We start from the raw sequence: 24,432 nt of genomic DNA, 5'->3' as shown, positions 1-24,432 counted from the left end.
CTGGTCCATTTTGGAGGCATACGAGGATTGTAAGTGAGAGCTATCTGCACCATGCTGGTACGTTTAAACGGTTCCAATAAGGCACGTCAGTCGCTTCTTCGCTCTGCTAGCTGGCGCCAATTGGTCCCACCAAAGGAATTTAAACCGTTTCTACCTGGTTCTTCCAGCAGAGTGGGGGCCCGCCCTCTTTCATTCGCCACCATTGCCGCTGCGTTTTAATTCGCTGGACTGTGTTGATGTCTGCGTAAAGCGGATAAATGCTCGTACATACATATATAAATACTAATATTTTTAAATAACTTTGTCAAACAAAAAAGTCATGAAATCATGAAAGGGATATACATATGTATCTAAGTTATCGATTGCTTTTAACTACCCAGACGTTTAGCATACAAACAACAGACTGAAGGAACAAGCTGATGAGGAAGTGACATAATTACAAGGCACATGAAATTGAAGCTAAAACGGTAATGCACACTTTATTCGCAAAATTATTTATTTTTTCAAGTTTTTTTCAGCTTTCGGCATTCGCACATATGGTATATGCATTGTGAATTCATACAAGTGGCGAATGTTTGAAAAAAAAAACGTAATAGCAAACAGCCTGGATCACCTGTTTCTGTGTGAAAACGGTATAATCGAATCACAATTCTATTTAATGAAATAACTAAGTTTCCCCTTTTCATACAGGGCCTTTTGCTTCATTAAGCGAACATCTGTTAGCAGCCCCAAAAAATATTTCGTTTTTAAAAAAAATAGTTAAAATGGAAAGCAGCCGTTTCCTTCTTAACTATAAATACAATCAAAATTAAATACATGCGCAACTACGCATAGATGTTGCACCTAACCAAATGTGTGCCTATTTTCGAAAAAGCCACATTATCTTTTGCAGCAAAGGCAGCGAAAATTAAATTTGAACTTTTTCGTGTTTTTCTATATTTCGTAAATTATTGAAAATAATTTAATAATTTAATTTGACTGTCATTTGTTGCATTGACAATAAAATACGAAGCACCAAGCAAAACCGATTGGATTTTTCACTCGATTAGGCATTCGATAAAGCAATAATGAGATAATTAAGAATTCGTTAACTTAGTGTGAAAATGTGCTAAATCAACTGTTACAAATTTTACAGGAGACGAAAAAAAATCAATAATTTTTGAAATAACCTTGTTTTTTTTTTTTGAAAACTGTAAATGAGGATGCCTTAGTTGCAATACTTTTGAGTGTAGAAAATTTGAAAAAGATAAATAAAAATCATGTATGCTAACCCAGCAGCTATTTTATGACTTAGCGCAATTTCCGCACTCAAAACAATTTCCTTCTCCTGACTTTGCACTTTTTACTCAATATGTTTCCCCATCACTCCTCACCTTTAATGATTGAAATATAACAATAAAACTATATATTTCATACTATTACATATTATATATTAAATACTATTTATTTGTCAAACTATTTCTAGCGGTTCTGATCTGGACTCTTTTGCCGGTTAGGTTACGTTAAACTGGTCCATGAGGACCTCACAACCTGAAAAACCCTATCAAAAACCAAGACCTATGTTATAAAACAACTCCGTCCTCTTGGCAAATACTGGAAGCTTCCTAGGACTTAAGCCACTTGCTGCTTCTAGATCTGACAACTGTATCACTTCTTATAGCTGGAGTCTTAGCCTGGCAAGCGCAGGGCACGAGCACAGAATGTCCTCGATCGTTTCCTCCTCCAACCCGCACTTACTACATCTGCAATCACTGACCAAGCCTAATTTAAAAGCATGTGACGCCAGAAGGCAGTGTCCAGTCAGAATAGCCGTCATAAGTCTAAAGTCCTCTCTTTTTAATGATAGAAGCAACTGTGTTAGTCTAAGGTTGTAAGACCTACACATAATCTTCACCACTTTACAGCCCCGCGCTTGAACCCACGCCTTTCCTGATTGGTCGATCATGTGCACCTCTCGCCTTCGATTAATCTCGCCCAGTCTAATTGGGACGTTTACGGGGCAAGCTTTAAGTGATGCGCCCTTTTTAGCTAGTTCATCCGCTTTTTCATTCCCATCTATTCGCATATACCCTGGGACCCAATATAGATATATGCTTCTCCCTGTCCCGATTCTCTCCAGGGACTGCCTACACTCTAACACGCTTTTAGATGCTGTGCTTTGCGAGATTATTGCCTTAATTGCTGCTTGACTGTCAATATAAAAGTTAGCACGGTTGCAGCAGGGTTGCAGGGTTTATACTTCTTTGGTTACGGCTGCTATTTCCGCTTGGAAAACGCTACAGTAATCCGGCAGCCTGTAGGATCTGTTTTTTCCGGATCAGAACAGTACACCGCAGACCCTACTCCTTCCTCTACTTTGGAACCAACTGCGTACACATGTATAGCCTCGTCCGCCATTTGAGCACCCTTGCGCCAACCGTTCACCTCTATTGTGGCCTTAAGATCGCACACGCAGCGCAGATAGGGAATCAGGTAGTCTGTTCGTCTTGTGATTGATGACGCTATACTACTATAGCCGTATGTTCGGCGCTTAAGCTGCTCCGAGGCACCGAGGATGGTGCGCAGACAATAATTTATTTTTAAATTCAAACAAATGCTGTGTTGTGTCTTATTCCAAAAAGATAACTGCCACATACTTTATCTACAAACTAAATGCTAAGTCTCTTAATCGTTGGCAAGAGTAAAGACTTGGGTGTAATTTTTGACTCCACACTCTCTTTTGCTCGTCACATTGCCTCCGTTGTTTCAAAATTTGTTGCAATGGTTAGGTTCAGTAGACCTAACTCCAGTGACTTTAAGGACCCTATGACGTTGAACGGACTTTATATATCCTTAGCCAGAAGTAGTCTTGAATATTGCTCAATAATATGCCATCCTTTCTATGAATCTAACTCCTATAAAATTGTGAAAGTTCAAAAATTGTTTACAAAAATTCCTTTACGTATGCTTCACTTGCCAGACGGCCTCCTATAATATACCAGCAGGTACAAATTGTTTGGTCTTCAGGCTTTGCATGACAGAAAAACTTTTATCTCACTCATGCTTGCCCATAAAGTACTAAACTTTAGCACAAATTGCTCTGATTTATCTAATTTGTTCATTCCATATATTCCACTGTGTGATCCTCGGCATAATAGTTATTTTCTCGAAATAACTCATAAAACGAATTATGCTATGAATGAACCTATAATTAGGACTATACATCTAGTAAATCGATTCAGTAGTGTTATTAATTTTAATAACAGCCTATATAAGTTTAAGCTTGAATTGTTTTCTATTTTTAACTAGTCTGTAAGAAAGCATGTAGTTATCGACATGTAAGAATTGAAGTAGATTATGGTCAGCGCAAATGTTTTTCAAACACCAAAGGCATGTCTCAAATGGGTGTATCCAATTTCAAAGGGTAGTGCTGCGCAACCCTCTCAAGGGGTTATATATATAGCTTCTGCAACCCAATTGTCAAATTACCTCACCTACCCCGTGGCGAATCCTGTTTCATTTACAGCCGACAATCTGACGATCCCAAGTTCCGTATGGAACTAGGGGGTGGGGAGGGCGGAATGGTCTAGAAGGTTTAATGTCGTCATCGTTCCCGAGATGGTCGAGCTAGTACCTTAATAGTGCTTTGTTACCGGAACGTACCGTATCTATATCCGGCAAAGGACCACTAACATCGATAACACTGCCCAAAGCCTTCAGGGAGTGTCTTCATCGTTAATACAACAACAACAACAACAAAGCATGTACTTTTAGACTGAATTAATTAAATAAATAAATAAAATGCGCGCACAAAAAAATTACTAGTAATTCAGATTGATATTATTGACAGGTTGACTTAGCACATTCTTTTTAACAGCTGACGACTTAGCACATTTACGATTCATTGCCCAAAGCACGTAAAAATGAAAAATAAAAATATATATATATATATATTTTTTTTTTTGATCGATGTATTTTGAATTCAGTTTTAAAACTCCATTAAAATAAAATTTTTCAAAAAAGTGACTTAGCACATTTTCATATTAAGCTAACGAATTTGTATTTTGTATTGAAGATTGAATTCAATTCGGGCTTTAATGTAGAAAACTTGACTAATTATTTCATTAAGGCTCTGTGTGAAATTGGCATTAAATCGCCGTTCGATTACTTAAATCATTTGCTCAATAAAGTTTTTCAAACATTTTTTTAGACGACTGATATATTGCATTATTTAAATAATTTAAAATGTTTGCTTAACTGGCTGCTCAAATTTTCCCTATTAAATAAATTTCAAAAATTAATAACAATATGTAGTCCGATTTTCTGTAGATACATTTAAAAGAAATTCAAAATTCATGGCGCTTCAATTTATTTATCGCGAGCAAAAAACAAACCTTTCTTCCATTATCTGGCTATTCGCGACAGCCGTTCTCCATGTCAGCTATTATTTGACAGGGAGGTATGGGAATGGAGGAATAGAAAGATTTTGCACTTGTATGAATTCAAAATGGGTATATGAGAAGGTGGTGTTTTTGTTGCTTGTCTATGTACATTTTTATATTTTAGTGGTTATTTTTTGTTGTTTGCTCTGCGATCAAACACTCCTACTCCTTCTGTGCTGCTTTTGATTTTTTGTCAAACATGTGAGTTGTTTTTTATGCCGTCCCAGAACGTTATCTACAAGGCAGAAAGATACATTTTTGATGAAAAGCTTTTCATATCGAAATCGGAAGTTGTTTTTACAAAAATGTTCCAAGTATGTGGATATATGTAAGTTGTCTTATTACTTCAGAGGGAATATATTGTAAACTACTTATCCCTTTATAAGCTTCATTACTCCGTTACTTCCTTACTAGGGAAAATTAACTTTCCTTTCTAAACCAATTTCATTCCATTTCTTACCCTTTTTGAAATTCGTCAACAAAAACTTTCATTTTCGGTGCTTTAATTGGAAAACCCATGTAAATTGTCACATAACCATCAATGTTAGCATAACTATGTAAATATAACGGCTCATTTATTTTTAGCCGGGAAGTATATTTTGAAATTCTCTGCCAAATGTAAGGTTTTAAATTCACAAAGTGTACAAATTGTCAACATTGTTTAACGCAAACTAAACGTCAACGGGCGAGCCATTGACCATTTCACACATTAATGCCACTATGTTTTCCATTTAAAATGTGACTAATTTTGTATATGTATGTACATACATAGGTACATATATGCATTACATGTCACTTTTTTGTTTGAACTTTGCTTTTGGAATTAACTCGTTGGAAAATATGTAGGTTTCGGTGATTAGTGTCCTCAGTGCAAAGCAGTGCAAGAAATTTACATAAAAGTTCAAGCCCTAACGGTAGGTGGCTTCAAAGACAATGACAGTGACTTTTACTGAAATATGTAGCAAATAAACTGGAAATATGTAAATTAAAAAAAAAACTAAAAACAGCACACATAAAAATTCATGCTGGTCAAATTCTCGTTGTGTGCAGCAATTAAAAATTGTATAAACATACATATCTGTATGTAGAGCAAGCCTGTGGAAAATAAATTTAAGTACATACTTAAAGCCGGTAATAGAATTCTAGTTAAATATTGCAGTAGATAAGGCTATCAGATTTAAAGAAAATTTTTATAAATCGATATTATCAGTATCCGAACATTCCCGGATAATTTTGAGGCTAGTCGAAAGCAATTTGTGAAAGTTTCGACATTGGCATCAGGACTTCTTGAGGATCCATTCAGGATGTTTTAGAAACGATTTCAGAAGTCTTTAGAGGGTAGAAGGGGGTTTTTGGAAAAAACATCGTACCTTTCCGTTCGCCCAAGGGAAGCCCACCCTTTTTGTGCAGTTAGCCCGACGTTAGAAGAAAAATTGTCTTAATAAAAAAGTGTTCAAAACCACCGCCTGGCCCAGGACATGATTTCAGATTCCGATGAAACTGAAACGGTGGACTTTTCTGGGCTAACCTGAGGCAAACGGAGCACGAGAGAGAACAATTATTTTGCTTTTTTTTTTGTTTAATAACAATTTTTTTTTCCAAGGGTTTGCTAATGAAAATAAAATAATTTAAAAAACATTTTTAAGTTAAACGGCTTTATTGAAAACAATGCTTGCATTAAGTAATAATAATACTAATAGTATAAAATAATTAGGTAGGTCCTAGGTAATAGTCATCACACTGCTCATCAATCTGGGGCGTTGATCAGATAATTAAATAAAAGCGTTGAGCGCGTGAAATTTCTGATTAAGGTTGAGTTGGTCTTATTTATGATATTAACAGAAATTCGACGCGTTCAACGCTTTTATTTAATTGTCTGATCAACGTCCCAGATTTATGAGGAGTGTGATGACTAGTACCTAGGATCTAGCTAATTATTTTATACTTTTAGTACACTGAAAGAAAAAGACTAGTAAAATCAACCGAAATACGGGTCAATTCAACCGAAATTTCTGTCAATTTTAATCCATCGCAACAAGATGTTGAGTCAACTGCGCACAAATTGTTGTCTCGTAATTGACCATTTTAGTAGTCAAATGAACAAAAAAAGTTTTTGCGACAGCTTTGTACGAAAGTACCTATGTTGCCATATACATACATTCATACGTAAATATGTGAATACATAAATACGCATGCTTGCTACATATACATTTATGTACGCATTTACTAAAAACAAAAAAATAATGTAAGGCGCGATGACCTCCGAAGAGATCTAAGGCCGAGCTTCTCTTCCAATTTGCGTCGTGCTCCTTTTTAATTTTTCCTACAAATTGGCGGGACGGGACCTGCTTGTTTTATGCCGACTCATAATTTTTTGCACAGTAAATTCAAAAAAAGGTTTTATCGTTTTGTATTGATAACTGAAGAACTAGTTTTTGTTGTTCTCCCATTTTGTGTTTTTTCGATTTGGTGGGTTTCTTATTTTGGTGTTTTTTTTTTTCAGCGTAAAATTTTCTTTGAAATTTGCTCATGTATTGACTGTTGATCGCTGTTGAAATGACCAGTGAGATCAGTTATGTTAACAAAAAAATCAGTTAGATTGATTAAGAATCTGTCAATTTTACAGAATTTTGTTAACTTAAGAGCGACAATTTCTCTTCTGTTGAAATGACTAAACTAATTTGTTCGGTTGACAAAGAACTCGGTCGAATTAAACGTAATTCGCTGAATTTCACCGAATCTCCGTTAAGTCAAGAACAACAGAACATATTTATTGATTTTACTAGCACCATTTCGTTCAGTGTAGGTATTTTTATTACTTAGTGCAAGTATTGTTTTCAATAAAACCGTTTAACTTAAAAATGTTTTTTAAATTATTATATTTTATAACTCTTTTGGCTTAGAAATGATCGAAAACAGCTATGTGCTCGCAGTACTAGAAGTACTCTGAAAAACGGTTATATACTTACTTGCTTATAATTTTTTTTAGTCTTTATTTAACTGCCTATTACTTCTCATTCATTTAGTTCATTTAGTGACTCATTATTACAAAAACTCTTTCCTGACAATTTGTTACAAGTCCTCAAATACATAATCCTTCCAAAGGCTTACTCGTCTGAGCGCCACATATGCTTGTCCCTCCTCGAGCTCCAAAATATTTTGATGTCATTTCTACCGGACTGTATGTAATATGTGTTCCAAATATGAGCCACCTGGTAGCGATTTTTTCATTTGTCGCTTTCTATTCATGTATGTAATATGTGTTCCAAATATGAGCCTTATCAGACCAAAAAACTATTTTTTTTAATATCTCGATCCTTCGCCACCTAGCGGCGATTTATTTTTTCCATATATCGCTTTCTATTCATGTATTTATTATGTGCTCCAAATATGAGCCAAATCGGGCCACAAATACGTTTTTTTGAAATATTTCAATCCATGTGCCACCTATCGAAGTTTTTTTTCGTATTATTGCATTGTCATCGGGTTCTGAACTATATTCCAAGTTTCAAGCTTGTAGCTTATCGGGAAGTTACTTCAATTTTAATTACAAAATTCGTTCACAAGGGCCGTGCAGCCTGTCAAGTCAAGCTAAATAAAACCGTTTAAAAAGGTATGGGGATCCAATGCTAATGATTGGCAAACGAACGACATAGTTCACATTAAAAAATTCGCATTTCGAGGTGCCAGCTTCACACAGCCTGAACATTTCTTTTTTGATAATTTTTTTCCAAGGTTGGGCTAACGAAAAAAAGGTTGGGCTGTACAGGGTTTACATTGTGCAAAGGCACCGCAATTCGCACTCCGAATCTCTTCTACTCACTTTTGTAATAACTTAGCGATTATTTTAGGAACATTTTGAGATATTTTCGGGATTGTTGTCTGATTTGTTTCATTACTATTTTGTAACTGATCTGTAGCGAATCACTTTAGTTCCGAACTAGTGCAGAAATATCACATAAGGAGTTGATACTAGTTCCTTTCTGTCCCCTGAACGTGCTCTCAGCTGACATTTTTAACATTTTGATGTCCTTTGGAATGGTCATGCCAATTGGCTGATGAATTTCAATACATTTAGCTCAGACTCAAGCGCTTTTGATGCAAGTTTGGCTACCAACTGTACCGCTGTGCATACGGTTTGCAGCTGTACAAGGGTAGCCATTAAAACTATTGCGCGGCTCTGTTGGGCTGTTTCACAAAAGTTATGTATTTTCTCAAAACACTTTTGAAAAAAATTTGAGGGAAGGAAATAGTACAGTCTTGATGACAACTGTGGTATTGATTTTGATAACTAGACGGGAACCGAAATTAAAACCATATTCAGAATCGAAATCCGAACTGGAATCGAAATCATAACAGGAGACGAAATCGAAACCAGAACAGGAATAGAATATAGAACCAAAACTAAACAGCAGCCGGGATTTAAATCTGAACTGAGGCCATATTAAGTACGGGAAGTGAAACCGGGACTGCAACCGAAGAATACAGAACTAAAGACGAGAGCTGAACCCAGAACTAAAACCCGAGAACACATTACAGAACCGAAACCGGAATCGAATCTGCAATGAGCCGCAATAAAATCGAAACTAGAATCGAAACTGGAACCGAATCCGTGAAGGCAACCGGGCCCAAACGGGAAATGAAATTGTAAGTCAAGCGAAACTGAGCTGGAAGTCAACCGAAACTTGAACCTAGTGATCGAAACCGGGCCAAAACCAGCAACGAAAAGAAGCCGAATCCAGTACCAAAACTGGCATCGAAGCCGGAAACCAATGTTCGAAAGAAACCTGGCCGAATCCGAAACTAAAGCTGGTACCGAAACTGGAAACGAATCTGGTGCCTAAACCGGTATCGAAGGCAGGACCGAAAACGGAGCCATATGCGGTTCAAATCCGAGCGCGAAATCAGATTAAAATAGGAACCGAAACCAGAGTCTAAAGGAGTGTATAAGCCATAACCAGAAATGCAGCCGAAATCGAAACGTAAACCGGAACCGAAACCACAATCCAAATTCAAACCAAAATTGATGCTGCATATGGCACCAAAGTCCGATTAGTGGAAATCAGCATAGAAGCCTTTACCGCACTTAAGTATTTGTTAGTTAAAATTGAAATCAATTCCTTTTAAGGCCTAAAATACCTAAACTCGGGGCGGAGACGAATGTATTTATGATGCTAGTTCGCCTACCACTTGAATCTTCGGTAGACTAGTCCAGCGCACGCCCTAAACACCATCATGGACTTATACAACGATTATGATGAAATGCCTGGTAAGCATTGCTAATCGTAAGCTTTATGTAATTCGCTTCAAAAGTTATTTCCGAAACTAGACAACTTAAATCATCTTCGATTAACATTCGCATTTTTTATTAGTATGACTAAATACCCCAAATAGCACATTTACGCAAATTAGTAGATTAAATATCTCACTGAACTTTATAAAGTAGCCTCTGGCAATAATTTGTATTGGCTAATTATGATAAAGTAAATATTTATGTTTCTATTTGGAAAAAAAAAATCATCATTAATTTGTTTTCACTTTTTGGAAATGTGTTTAACAGATAACCTAAAAATTTTGTGTTATTAATCAATTTGCGTGTAAATTTGGGTCAAATTCAACATCGAAGTGGGTAGGGATATATGAAAGTGATAGAGCACGCAAAAAATGCAAAACAATAAAAAAAATTTATGAATGAATAAAAGAAACAACACAAAAAAATGCCGAAAGCACCTGAAACTCATGTCAATTGAGAAATTTTACACCTAATGAAATCTTTATTGAATTATGCCTAGCAAAATTTACAAAATAGCTTAAAGCCAAATTAGTCATAATAGCTCATTTAAGCGACAGATAAGAAATTACATACAAAACAATAACCAAAATACTGTAGGCTTGTTTTTTTTTCATCTGGTTTCTTTTTTTTTTTTTTAATTTTTTCCTTACACGTAACAGTCAATGGAATGGAACATACATACCTTGCAAAAGTAACAAAAGGAAGTTTTCGGTGGACTGTATGATGTTTGAGATAATAAGGTGGGGCTGCATTCAAACAAGTACGATCATATCCACGGTATGCCATCGTTACATGTACCAAAGTATTTGAAGGGAAGAGTGTGAAAGGAAAGAAAGTGTGTGCAAAATTAACCTGCAGGTAATTGTTTGCTGTTCAATTGTTAGATGTACATGTTGGCTACGAATTTACAGTGTGGACAATAAAAATGAGTCCATACATTAATTAGCATCCTTTTATTGAATATATCGATTTAATTTGTTGAGCCTAGACTCCTAGCCTTAGTAAATTTGATGAAGAGAAAGGTACGCATCAGACAACTAGCAGTCTCTTTTCAACATTTGTGTTAATGAAAATAAAAATTTCTTATCGCCTATCATAGCTTTTAGCGAGCACTCTGCCCTCAGCCTTAGATATCTGAAGCAGCTCAGTTCACGATATAGGGAAATCCATAATATACAAAATGTACGCGATAGAGTTTATATTAGCGAAATCCGACTGCAAATTAAGGCAAGGCAGGGAAAGGAAAGTATAGTAAGGTAAAGGAAATAAAAAAATAAAATAAAAGGTCGATGAGGGGGGAAAGAAAATATTGTAGTCAAAACCGAAGAAAAAATCAAAACCAGGACCGAAAATGAATGACGTGTAAATGATTTTTAATAGAGGTATTAACGATTTGTCATCGATAAGTTATCGGTTTGTTATCGACGTTTTGTGGGCGTGCTATCCATTTCTTATCGACGATTTATCTGGTGTTGTAAATTTTGTGTCGCTAGCAAAGGTTATCAGTGATTTACCGATTTTTTATCGCCGAGCTATGGATTGTTATGAAATTATTATCGAAATGTTATTGACGATATTATTGGTTTTAGTGGTAAGTGCTCTATTGCATAATGTATGAGCACATTTTTAAAGCAATTTTTATCAACTCAAACAAACAAAGAACAAAAGTCATTTGAAACTCATAACTGTAATACAAAATATGTTGGTACGGATATATAAATATATGCAAGAAGAAGGCAATTAGAATAAAGTTGTATTTTGGCATGATGTGGCGTTAGTCGAAAATGTTTGTCAACAAATCGTGTATCGCAGGAGTGCAGATTCAAATCCTACTCCCGGCAGCTTTGCAGAGATTTATAAGGTATAGTCGAAATATCTGTCGCCTTGTCCGTCCTGATGTCGCGTTGAATCGAAATTTCGCACAATATTTAATAAATTAAAGTTATAGATTATTTATCGAAAAGTTATCGATATGTTAACAAAAAGTCGTGGATGTTTTATGGAAAGATATGGATTTGTGATCAGAAACTTATCGATATACAAAAGTTGTCGATTTGTATCGAAAAATGTTCGTTGAGTAATAGAAGTGTTGTCCTAGATTAGTGAAAGTTATTGATTATTTATCGAAAAGTTATCGATATGTTATCAAAAAGTTTTGTATTTTTCATTATCGATCTGTCATCAGAAACTTATGGATTTGCTATTAAAAATTATCGAATTGCTATCAAAAAGTTATCGATTTGTATTCAATTGTTGGCAATTTGTTATCGACAAATAAGTTCATCAATGAGTTACCTACTTTATAATTATCGAAGAGTTATCGATTATTTCAAGTAAAATTAACGATATGTTATCAAAATTATTTTCGATGTCGTTTTTAATCGAAAAATATTAACTCATTATAGAAAACTTTCTATTTGAAATCGAAGTTTTACCAGTTTGTTATCGATTTGCTGTCGAAAGGGTATAGATTTGGTGTCGATTTGATATCGAAAAGCTAGAGATTTCTTACCAGAGTATTACAAACTGATAACTCTACAACAATAACTCGCTATCGATAATAAGCCAACAATAAAGCAATTTATTTCGGGTAACTTTACTTCTCTTGTGGTTTAATTTCTGCCCCTATGCAAGATCTAGATAATTTAAGAACATTAGTTTTCTGGACGTACTTAATATAGAGACAAAATGTCTCAATTGTGTTGTTAGTGTAGAAATGAGAAAAACTGAATTAAGCATGAAAACAAATACCAGCAGGATGGCCTAGTAGTTAAAGGCTACTGCAGTTTCACCATGTGATTCACGGTTCGAATCCCGGTGAAACCTTTGATAACATTACAAAATTGCCTGATGATGATTACGTTGGCGGTTTTCGAAATGGGTCCATCGAAATATGCCAGTAAATGTTTCTTAGAAAAACATAATAATTGAAATTCAATTATTATAAGCCGGTGTTAAGCTCATGAATTCTTAAATATAAGTATAAACTGAACACACCATTAAACAAACATACATAAATATGTACAACTGAGCCCGAGATTACAAAGCTTCTCATTCGCAACGAAGAAGAACTTTACAAAAACAAATCTACATGGCACACAAATTAATATAGAGACAAAATGTCTCAATTGTGTGGTTAGTGTAGAAATGATAAAAACTGAATTAAGCATGAAAACAAATACCAGCAGGATGGCCTAGTGGTTAAAGGCTACTGCAGTTTCACCATGTGATTCACGGTTCGAATCCCGGTGTCTCAATTGTGAAACCTTTGATAACATTACAAAATTGCCTGATGATGATTACGTTGGCGGTTTTCGAAATGGGTCCATCGCAATATGCCAGTAAATGTTTCTTTCTTTTCAGTTTCTCTTAGAAAAACATAATAATTGAAATTCAATTATTATAAGCCGGTTTTAAGCTCATGAATTCTTAAATATAAGCACTTTTTTATGTTCGCCGTTTTTTTTTAATTACTGCGAAAAAAGAGGGTCTTTCGACATGACGACATCGATGCAAGACACCTTTTAATACCCGTGACTTAAAACGGAAACGTCAGAATTGAGGTACAGGGTGTGACTAAGCACTTTTTTATGTTCGCGGTTTTTTTTAAATACTGCGAAAAAAGAGGGTCTTTCGACATGACGACATCGATGCAAGACAGCTTTTAATGCCCGTGACTTAAAACGGAAACGTCAGAATTGAGGTACAGGGTGTGACTGACTGTCATGTAAAAAATTTATTCACGTGTCGCTCTTCACGACACATTTCACTCAGTTCACCTCTCGGCGACCGAATCAAAGACGCTTAGCGTACAAGGGCTGGGCTGTTGCTTTCTAAGTGACTATTAGAGTTTCTTTGTCCTTGTCCCAAATGCTTCCAGCAAGAGATTTCCGGATTTTGTTACGGCTCTAAACTGTAGGTACAATTGCGGTTGCATTCTCATTAAAATGCAAGTTATTATCGAAGGGCATACACACTATTTTTTTATAGCGGTCAATCCGTAGCATAATGCCGTCGACGCAACTAACGATTTTTCATCTGTAAGTTATCGATTTTTATCGACGGGTTATGGGCGTGCTATTTATTTCTTATCGATGAGTAATCGTGGTGGGAAAGAGAGCTTCGCGATTTAAAAATTAAACAAAAGTGTGGATAGGGCACCGCTCCAAGGAACCCCTTGTTAAATTCTCCTTCAATTCCTACACTAGACAGATATATGGGGACAAACCAAATAGTTTTCGGTCCACCTTTTGAGATAAGGTATAAGGGACGGTGCTATCTAATTTTCCAAATCCATACTAATTGTTAGCAAACCGCAGGCTTTCAGTGAAATAAGTATGCATGGATTGCATTGGTTTTCTTTACAGTCTGCGCCACAAAAAGGTATTACTAGATAATTTTTAACCCATATGGCGCAAGGTTAGTCGCAATATATCCTTAGGTGTGATCAGTTAGCAGTAAGGTTTCCAACATCTTTTCCACAATTGTAGTGGATGCTGTATGCGACAGTTAAACAATGAAAAAGTTAAAGGCGTACGTAAAGGCGAAATTTGTTCAGCCACGTTTTGAGCGCTGCCAACAGGCGTACAACAAAAAGCGTGAAAACAGCCAACAAACATTGACTAAAGTTTACATTTGCATGTGTTGCGCATGCGCAACGAGACACTTTTAACGATGTTTCCATTTTAACTGACACATTTTCACTTTTTTTTTGAGTTTTTGGGTGGAGAAGCGCCAAAATGAGGAGAGTGTATTGCGTTGACTTTAATCATAATTGCTTCAAAATTATTTCTGCTAAAGTTAACCGCTGCCGGCTGCTAGTACCTGTTTTATGACAACTGCGGTTGCGCAGCTTTTGCTTAAATATTTTACTTTTTTTTTTTAATTTTTTGAGCACTTTTCCTGTTTTGGGTCGTTTTGGTTTATTTATTTTTCGCATTATTAAAAAAAAAAACCTTCCATTTCATGTATGATTTGTGTTTTGTTTTCGCATCGCTTTACGAGCAGTGCGTGCGCTGTGCTGTGTTTTTTTCTCACCATCAGAGCGCCTTTTTATCACTTCATTCACTTTACTTTTCTTAAGCGTTGCTGCGCTGTAACAGCGGCTGATTTTTTCGGCGCAGCACAGCCTACCGCACACTGGCAGCAACATACGATTTTGGTGATGATGTTTTGTGCGTTTTTTTTGAAGTCCAGTATAAAAGGGTTTCTGTTTTCAGACAAGTAGATCAAATTCATCTTAACGCTCTTAAGTGTTGCACGTTCGCGCCAACGCAGTAAACTAACTTAAAAAAACTTCGCGTTTACGGAAATTCGCATTTCCTCTTGTCTTGCCAATAGCTCCCGATATTTTGTGCAAATATAATTGTTTCGGTGTTTTAACTCGAATTTCGTGAAAATGAAAGTGTTCGCTATTATCGCATCCACATGCTTGCTTTACGTCAGTTGCGCTTGGGCTGCTCCAAGCGTGCAAGACAATCGCATTGATGGTGAGAGTGGCAGCACCTTGACGCTTGCCGCTCGTTACCTTGGTAGCTGTTTCGAGGCTGAGGATATGACCACTTGTTTGGCGGTTAAAGGTATTACCGCATTAAATCGTGCTGCAAGAAGCAACAACATCGAACTCATCAGTGGTGTCTCATTCAAAAGGTGTGTGAAAAAATAAGAATTAAATGAGTGTTATGCAAGAATTGAATACTATAAAAGACTTGTGTGTTATGTCAGACATTAAAAGTAAAATTGCGTGATAAAATCAGAGATTATAAAATATATATGTTGTGTAATCCATACAACTATGCAAAGAAGTAATGTATACATACGTGAAAATGGACCAAAAGGGTTGCAGACATGATTTTCGTATCCATTGTAAAAAAAAAAGTTATTGAAAAAATAGTGCGGGCTATCAATGCTAAAGACGAGTTGTCCGATGAGCAATTTCCTGTGCAGGGACGACAGTAAACTGTGATATAAGAACAGTGAAAATATTTTGACCACAAAAAGGATCTAAAATTACTATTGTTCATTTACCAATTTAAATCATCAAAGAGATCTCCAATAGAGGAATTCCAACTGTATCAACCTTTTCGAGATAGCTCGGGCAGAGGGGGTTATCAACTGTACTTACAGTGTCAGTCATTCCTTACCTTACGATCCAGGCCATAAAAAATACTAGTTTAGTTAATAAAACCAGCCCGAAAAATACCACCATACTTAGCAATATTCAGGGTTTTTCCCAATACTTGCGTGTCAGAAGTTGGTAAGCTCTCACTAGATTTGTATACCTTTCATGAAATTAGAAGATGGGTTTTACCAATATACACTGATATGATCGGGATGACGAGCTGAGTTGATTTATTGTTGAAATTCGTTGAGGCGATAAATTTGGGTGTCCAATTTATCAATTGTCGGAACCAAGCGGATCGGACCACTCATAATACCACATATCATGTGTCTCCCATACAACCAATTTTTCGGATAAGAGGGTTTTCGTCATTTCTTCCTCATTTTATAGGCTAGAATCTTGAAATTTAACAGGATGGGTTCATATAAGGCATGCATTGCTCTATTAAAAATGTTTCAGTATACCCCGTAGCTGATGGTTGAGATTTTTTGAACTTTTGAATATATACAATGCAACCGGTTGTTCAGATAAGAGATTTTATATAACTTCTTACTAACTTTAAGCTTGAAATTCGCGGGATGCGTACATATAAGGCACACATTGTTGTTTGTAAAAATTGTTGAGATCGGCCACAAATGTATATATAATGTATATCCCATACATAATTTCCTCCTCATTTTTAAGCTATATGCTTTAAATTTCTCAGGATGGACACATAAAAGGCATGCACTGCTCTCTGAAAAAGTTTTCAGATCGGTTATATATGTATATGTATATGTATGTATATAAATATATATATCGCATACAAGCGATGGTTCAGACTTAATGAATTTTTTAAATTTCATCCCGCGAATTTCAGATCCATTCATGTGAGGTATGAGGTCTTCGGCACAGCTAAAAACAGTCCCCGCCCTATTTGCTATATTTAAATTTCGTAGTTTCCGGCATCGGAACCCGATCGAAACAAATCTCACACATGGACATATTCAAATTGTGTCCACTCAACATAATTTAAGTTGAATTTTTTTTTTTTTTTTTTGTTATATTTGAACTAGTTTTACACTAGTATATTTCTGTTCTCTTTAGTTGCAAGACTTGTATTTTTGTGCAACGGTACCCAGGGAGAGTAATTAAGAATGTGATTGTAAATATTTAGGGCAATTGGGTAAAATTTTTTTAATTCGGATAAGCAGTTTCTTTGTTATCAAGCGGGACTTTTATTTTGGCCTTAAATAAAATAATTTAAAAAATGTTTTTTAAACTAAACGGTTTTATTGAAAACAATATTTACATGAAGTAATAATAATACTAATAATCAATCTAGAGCGTTGATCAGACAATTAAATAAAAGCATTGGGGGCGTGAAATTTCTAAAAATGTGAGGCGTAGCATAACCTGATTAAGGTTCAGTTGGTCTTATATATGACTATCAATAGAAATTTGACGCGTCCAACGCTTTTGTTTAATTGTCTGATCAACGGCCTAGATTGATGAGCAGTATGATGACTAGTACATAGGATCTACCCAATTATTTTCTAGCTTTTAGTATTATTATTGCTTCATGTAAGTATAGTTTTGAATAAAACCGTTTAATTAAAAAATTATTATAAATAATAGTTACTTAGTTAGTTTTTTCGCCCCAGAAACGAATCGCTATTTAATTTCCACTATGTTACCCGATTTTCTGTCTTTTGGAAAAAATACTTACATAAGCGGATTTGTGTACATTCCGATACAAGTATCGTTCACTAAAGAGCTGAAAATTTAAAAAAATAAAAAGTCTCGGTCTTTCAAGCTGTTTAAGAAGACGGGTTTACATAACCATTGCTTACAGTACTCAATTCTACGCCATAAGTATTTTCAATAGAACAAAGCGTGTTACAGAGCTTATCTTTGCAAAATGAAAAGAAATATAATTTGCAATCCGAAAGCATTTTATGGATTCGTAAACTCTAAACGCAGGGTGAAAGGGTTTCCATCATCCATGAAATTCAAAAATAATATTTCCAGCGATGATCAAGAGATTGCCGGCTTCCTTGCGGAATTTTTCAAATCAAATTACTCTCTTGAGACCAACGTTTCGCCTAATGAATACCCGTACCAACTTGATGCATGTAATTCAATCAGAGCGCCATTTATATCTTCAGAAGGTGTATTATCTTATTTAAAAAATTTAAAAGTATCATATTCATATTGCCCTGACACGATCGCCACACACTTTCTTGAAAAATGTGCTGCATACATCTTTCAGCCGCTAACAGATTTATTTAATTTATCTTTAATATATGGTGTTTTCCCAACAATGTGGAAGGATTCTTTCCTTATCCTGCTCTATAAAAATGGAAGCAAATCTGCAATAGAAAACTCGGGACATGGCAAAGTTAACCGCTATCACAAATTTATTTGAAGCTATTGTTACCCACCATCTAACGTTTTCTATTTCACCCATAATTGCAAGCTCGCAACATGGATTCTGTAAGGGCAAATCAACTATCACCAATTTACTGGAATTTACCACCATCGTAGTAGTGCGGGTTCATATCCCACTACCGGGAGAAAAGGCTTTGAAGAGATTCACAAGGTATAATCGAAACAGCTGTCGCCTTGTCCGTCCTGATGTCACGTTGTTTAAGTTTTTCCCAAATCATTAAATAAATTATAAAATTAAAAATTGCTTCAAATAAATGTTTTCATTAATTTTTTTTTCTTTATTGATAACGGCATTCAGATTAATACAGATTTTCTCAAAAAAAAAACTTGTTTTTGTACGAAAAGATAGCTTAATTGTTTTTAATAAATTTTGGCATCAATTGTTGTGAGAGTAAATTACTACAATAAGATGAGAAAAAAAAAAGAATAATAAAGGAAATAAAGGAATAAAATGGAACAAAAATAAAAAAGAATTAAAAAATTAAAAGGTATAAGTTAATATAACGTAATACTAATTATAATTACCCTAAGTAAAAAGCAAAAAAAAAAAAAAAAAAATGTTTTAAATTCATCCGAGCCTAGAAATAGGAGCGTTTGGTGCTTATTGATCACATTGAATCCCTCTAACTTAACAAGATAGTACATGTTAAAAGGAGATGGCGCGATCACAAAAAGGGCCCGACGCTCCAATTCAGGTTTCGGTGATACTCATAACAATTAAGTTGCCATATTAAAGTTATATATTAAAATTAAAATTATTAAGAAGTAGCTGTTTGACTTTCGTTTTAAAGCATTGGAGATTTCTAGCATTTTTTAATTCGTCCGGAAGCTTATTAAATAATTTTACACCATAGTGCCTTAAGGATTCGAGATTTGGTTCCTCTGGAACAGATAAATTATGTTTAATTAAATTATTTTTAACTTTGTAAAATGCTTCTAAAGTTTGCAATACAGCATATTTCCGAATATCCAACCTGTTTTGATATAAGAGCTCGCTTGCCGTTCCTCTAGGCAAATGCAAAATATTTTTTATAACTTTATTTTGTATTCTCTGAATTTCATTTGTAAGTTGCTCAGAGCAGTTATTCCATATAGGGTTCAAATAATGTATTTTAGACATGAACACAGAGTTGTATAGAAGCCATAATTGTTTTTGTGGAATCACTTTACGATTTCTATAAATAGCGAAATTTAAAGGTAATAATTTCATTTTAATTCTGTTTATGTGTTCTCGCCAGCTTAAATTTGCGTCAAACCAAATGCCAAGGTGTTTTAATGTATCGACCCTCGATATGAAACTACCATCTAGATGAACTCCTTTCAGAATGAATGCTTGGCATATCCCTGTAGTTGTTGAAAATTATGAAATTGGTTTTAGCTAAGTTCATTTTCAATAAATTTCGTTCGAATCATTGGGATATAATCTTTAGATCCTCTTGTATATAGATTAAAAGCTCATCAAGACTATCAGAGCAATAAGGGTAATCCCCGCTTAAAACTCATACAATTAGACAACATAGGTTAATTCATTGTAGTTCTATAAATAGAACAAAAAGCAACAACACCAAGTTTCTTTGAAACCGCCTTACCAATGCATAACTTTACCACATGATGTCATACGAAGTATGGACTGTGAATAAAGAAAAATATGCAAAGAAAGCAATTGGGATAAGTTTTGCAACAACTAAGGCATGACGTGGCTGAATGCGTTTGTAACACTTCAACCATCGTAGGAGTGCGGGTTCAAATCCCACTCTTCTTCGTATCTTGGTAATCGTACGCAAAAAGTAATCTTTAAAAATTCACTTTCTGGGGTCATCAATGTTTCTTCTGTAGTTCTTGGTCCGATTCTGTTCTTGTTCTTCGTAAACGATTTATCCAATATAATAAAATACTAAAAAATCTTGATGTACGCTGACGATGTAAAACTTTTCAAATTATACGCGTCTGTTGAGAACATTCCTTGCTTCAAATGGATTTAAATCACTTGGTTACCTGGTGCAATGTAAATTATATGCCGCTCAATCTTAAAAAATTTAAAGTTATGTGTTTTCTCGGAGAATTTCGCCGCCAGCTTCATATACAATTAACAACTATAGTCTAGAAATTTTAAATAGTTTTGTTGGATTCCAAACTTAGTTTCAGCCTTGATATTAATGCTACAGTGAATAAAGGCAAAGTGTTTTTGCATTTTTTAAACGGTGTCCAAAAGAATTTAACGACCCTTACGTAACTAAAGCACTTTTTACCACATTAGTTATGCCAATATTAGAATATGACTCAGTAATCTGGAATCCACGTTGTCAAGTCCCTGCAGACAGTCCCGAATCAATACAACAACAATTTTTACTATTTGCCTTGAGAAATTTTCAATGGGACTCTTTATATAATCTTCCACCTTATACTAATCGGTTAAAACTTATCAATCTTCCACATCTTGCTAGTCGAAGGAAAATGTTATGACAAAACTTTTAAATGGATCATTTTCAAACCTATTCCTTCTGATTGAAGTGAGCTTTTGTGTTCTCTCTAGGACTTCGAGACACTTCAAACCTCTCCTGCTGAAACAATGTAGAACGAATTTCGAACTAAATGAAACTTTTCGGTGTTTATGCCAAGACTATAACTCTCACTAAAACACATTTGATAGCTTGGACTCCTTTTTTCTATAAAAAGGACTATTAATAATTAATGTATAAAACTATTACTTCTGTTCTCTTTAAGCATTACGCTTGGCTGATGATATCTCTTCTGTATCTGAACAGTCTCAGATCTCGACGCTTGACAAACCACTGCCCATCAAAGACTCGGCAAAAAAAAGAAGTTATTATATATATATATATATTTATATATATATATATATATATTTATATATATATATAAATCGATCGCGTGAAAAGAATTAGCCTGGTATCATTGGGCCACTTGAGGGCGGCGCACTGCCACAACGTCCATTAAAAAAACAGAAAATAGCAACATATCATTTGAAAATTGCTTTCGCCTTCCTGTTTGACTATTGTGCTATTTTTTTTTTTTTTTTACCAACCAGTTTCCCATATTTCGAAAGCAATAACTATAACGAGAACTCAAGTATCTTTTACAACAACAAGAGCTATTTTTGGTGAAAACGGTCGAGTTAGTTAAGAACCACGGCCACTTCAATATCATTGCAAAAAATAGTTGTATTTTAATTTTGTTTCACTTTCAAAGTGCCGTTATGCGCGAAAATGCCGTGGCTCCGCCTTTTTTTCCAAGCACTAGTTCTACGTTTCATGATCTAAAACTAGGAGAATGGTTTACTTTTCAACCTTTGACCAGCAGTTAAATACAGTGCACTTCGCGACTATCGGTAACCAAACCTAATAGCTGACTACGGGATCATCCTGGAAACAGCTTCCACATAACTTTTTGAACTCACAGCATAATCGACGATGGAGTAGCTATCAGTAGTCGTCATCAGCTGGCCCGCGAACTAACAAATTTCTTAACTATTCATATTTGTTTCTAACACACTCTCGTGTACGCTTGTACTAAATCTTCTCTAATTCCCTGTCACTTACAGAGATTCCCCTTTGCCAGTATCCCGCAGTACTAAAGCCTTAAGCGAAAACGAAATCTATGCACAGTTACCTGAAAATGAAGAAGAGCGCAGCGGACGTTTAATGGACATTGCGATGGAAAATGCTGCTGACTTCCTTGGTTCACACAGTCTAGAAGTGAAAATTCCCACTGAAGCAACACAAGAAGTAGCGCGTGCGATTGATGAAGGTAAAGGCGACAGAAAAATGTGTGGTTTAATTTAAAATTTAATACGATTCCACTTCCATTTACAGGTCGCGGAAAATTGAAGAAAATGATGGGACCTCTTGCACTTGCCATTGGCGCTAAACTCTTCGCTGTATTACCTATTTTGCTTGGTGGTTTGGCTCTACTCACCTTTAAAGCTGTAGTTGTGGCCAAGATTGCATTGATCTTAGCATTGATTGTTAGTGGCTCACGTCTTTTCGGTGGTTTGGGTAGCAAATTTGGTGGCGCTCTTGGTGGTGGCTACAACTCAGGTTGGACAGCGCCTAGCACTGGCGGTTGGTCTTCGGGAGCTGCTTCGTCATACCCATATGCGCGTAGCTTAGAGGCTCAGCAATTAGCTTATGGAGGACAAGCGTCCGTGGAGGATGAACAACTTGAACAAAAGCAACGCTAAATTTTAAATAGGGCGATGTGTTCAGTATTGCATGAGAAATGCCAAAAATGTGCCTTCGTTTAATTTTATTATTTTTAATTATAATGCTTATTTTATAGTTTGTAATAATTTATTGAAAAAAAAAATAATTAAATGTTTAAACTCTTCGATGGAAAATTGTATTATTTATTTGTTTTTGACGCAAAGGTCTACCATTAAAAAAAAGATTATAAAAAAATTTTAAAAATTCTTCCTTTAATACAGACATAGTCTTGGTGAATTTTGATTAAAAAGCTTTAACAATAGCTGTTGTAAGAATTTTGGGATTTAAAACTATAAAGGTGGAACGCAATCTTTTAATTTAAGGCAAACCATGTAATTGGGATTAACTTTTTGATTATTTAAAATTTAAACACGCGCTCTACCTTTATAATTTTAAATCCCAAAATTCTTTTACAAGAGCTATTGTTAAAGCTTTTTAGTCAAAATTCAACAGGAAAAATTTTCTTCTATTTTTTGGTCCATTTATATAAAGGTAGTCCTTAAAATTTTTTATCATCTTTTTATTTTCAATTTTTTAGTACTGTCTACAAAAAGGCAATTGCAACTTTGATTAGTAATTTAAGTAAATCCTCACTGAAAATTCTTATCTATATTTATTTGTTCAAAATAGCAAGATTTGAGAGAATTTGTGGAATTTTCGCTGACAATACTGGCGAAAACAACAGAATTCCACCTCGCATCATAACAAGAGAATTCCACCTCGTTTGTCAGCTACTTAATTTGCACAGCTGAATATCGTGGTGAAATTCGCATACACCAGAAAGTCTAAAAGAATCGTGGTGAAATTCGCGTACGCCTAAAAGTATGCAAGCAGTTGAGCCTTCAACGAGGTGGAATTCTACAACGCCTGCAACACTCAGGAGGCTAGCCATGAAGGTATGGCCTAATCTTCTAAATAGTTCGACTTGTGCGTTACGTAGATCAAATTTTTTGATCAAACATTGCACTTTCAACGAGTTTTAAACTATATTTCAGGTTTCAAGTCTATAGATATCCAGGAAGTTAGTTAAAAATCGATTGCAAGATTCCCAATTTAAAACTAGTTTTCCCAATATCCCGATCTATGCGCCTTTATTAAAGTACTTCACAATAACACTTATACTTTGCAACGAATAGCTTGCTTAATAACCAAACTGATTGATAGCTCAAATGAAACTGATCTATTGCCCGACAGATAGCGTGCTTAACTGAAAACTGCTTCTAGCGCCTCTACCGCTGGTGCTTTTATACTCTGTGATTTCCTCGTTGCATCTTCTAGGCGCTTCCAGAAATTACTTCGTTACTGCCATATAATTATAACTACAGATGCACGTGTATAGCTTCTCAGATGCGCGTGAATTTGTGAACAACACTTCCACAATTACAATTGCATACGTTTGGGAGCATCTCAGATAAGATATCTGCATGTGTTTGTGCATCTCTTCTCCGCTGCGTGTACGTACATAAGTGTAGACAAAATGATTAAAAGGATACATGGCCACCGCTGCATATGAGCAACAGTATCATCCCTATATGTTTCGATACGAGTAACCACGAATCCATGCTCAAGTATCGAGTAATTTTCGTAGTCGATAATTTCGCACAAGTGTTTCGTTGGGTATCGAGTACGTGTGCACGGTATCGAAGTATAATGTCAAGTATCACCTCCTGTATTTCGTAACTTTTGCACTGACAATTTCTACCAAATATTAAAAAATCGTCGGAAGTATCGATGCCCATTTTATTAGTACAAACCTGCAAGCAAAAACAGAAGTATCCAGTATGTTTGCCTAGCTTTTCATAAACTTATATAAAGTTTAGAATAACAGCAGGAGATCTAAGATATTGTGCAGTTTAGCTTGTTGTTGTAGCGATAAGGACTCTCCTCGAAGGCTTTGGGGAGTGTTATCGATGTTGATGATCTCGGGAACGATTTGGTATGACC

The 24,432-nt window shown here is 35.3% G+C and overlaps 1 protein-coding gene across 2 annotated transcripts; it reads left to right on the top strand.

Annotated features, from left to right (window-relative positions):
• Positions 1 to 4,565: 4,565 nt before the first annotated feature.
• Positions 4,566 to 22,622, top strand: Osi14 (DUF1676 domain-containing protein Osi14). Of its 2 annotated transcripts, XM_067763052.1 has the most exons (4): positions 5,279 to 5,552; positions 14,934 to 15,363; positions 21,828 to 22,033; positions 22,099 to 22,622. In XM_067763052.1, exons 2-4 carry the CDS (start codon positions 15,113 to 15,115, stop codon positions 22,464 to 22,466), a joined length of 825 nt encoding a protein of 274 aa, XP_067619153.1. In that variant the 5' UTR covers positions 5,279 to 5,552; positions 14,934 to 15,112; the 3' UTR covers positions 22,467 to 22,622. The 2 variants fall into 2 exon arrangements, with proteins under 2 accessions (XP_067619154.1, XP_067619153.1); XM_067763053.1 differs by lacking the exons at positions 5,279 to 5,552; positions 14,934 to 15,363 and adding an exon at positions 4,566 to 4,749.
• Positions 22,623 to 24,432: the final 1,810 nt, after the last annotated feature.

Source organism: Eurosta solidaginis, chromosome 1 (assembly GCF_040869045.1).
Source record: "Eurosta solidaginis isolate ZX-2024a chromosome 1, ASM4086904v1, whole genome shotgun sequence".
In the NCBI taxonomy this organism is placed as follows: Eukaryota; Metazoa; Arthropoda; class Insecta; order Diptera; family Tephritidae; genus Eurosta; species Eurosta solidaginis.
The sequence above is the reverse complement of the archived record's forward strand: the minus strand, read 5'-3'. Positions and strand labels throughout refer to the sequence as shown.

What these genes read in the sequence shown, in the direction of transcription:
- Osi14 (XM_067763052.1), top strand. Translation starts at nt 15,113, where the DNA reads ATGAAAGTGTTCGCTATTATCGCATCCACATGCTTGCTTTACGTCAGT. An exon ending in AGTGGTGTCTCATTCAAAAG is followed by an intron (nt 15,364 to 21,827) that starts GTGTGTGAAAAA and finishes TGTCACTTACAG; the next exon opens with AGATTCCCCTTTGCCAGTAT. An exon ending in AGCGCGTGCGATTGATGAAG is followed by an intron (nt 22,034 to 22,098) that starts GTAAAGGCGACA and finishes TTCCATTTACAG; the next exon opens with GTCGCGGAAAATTGAAGAAA.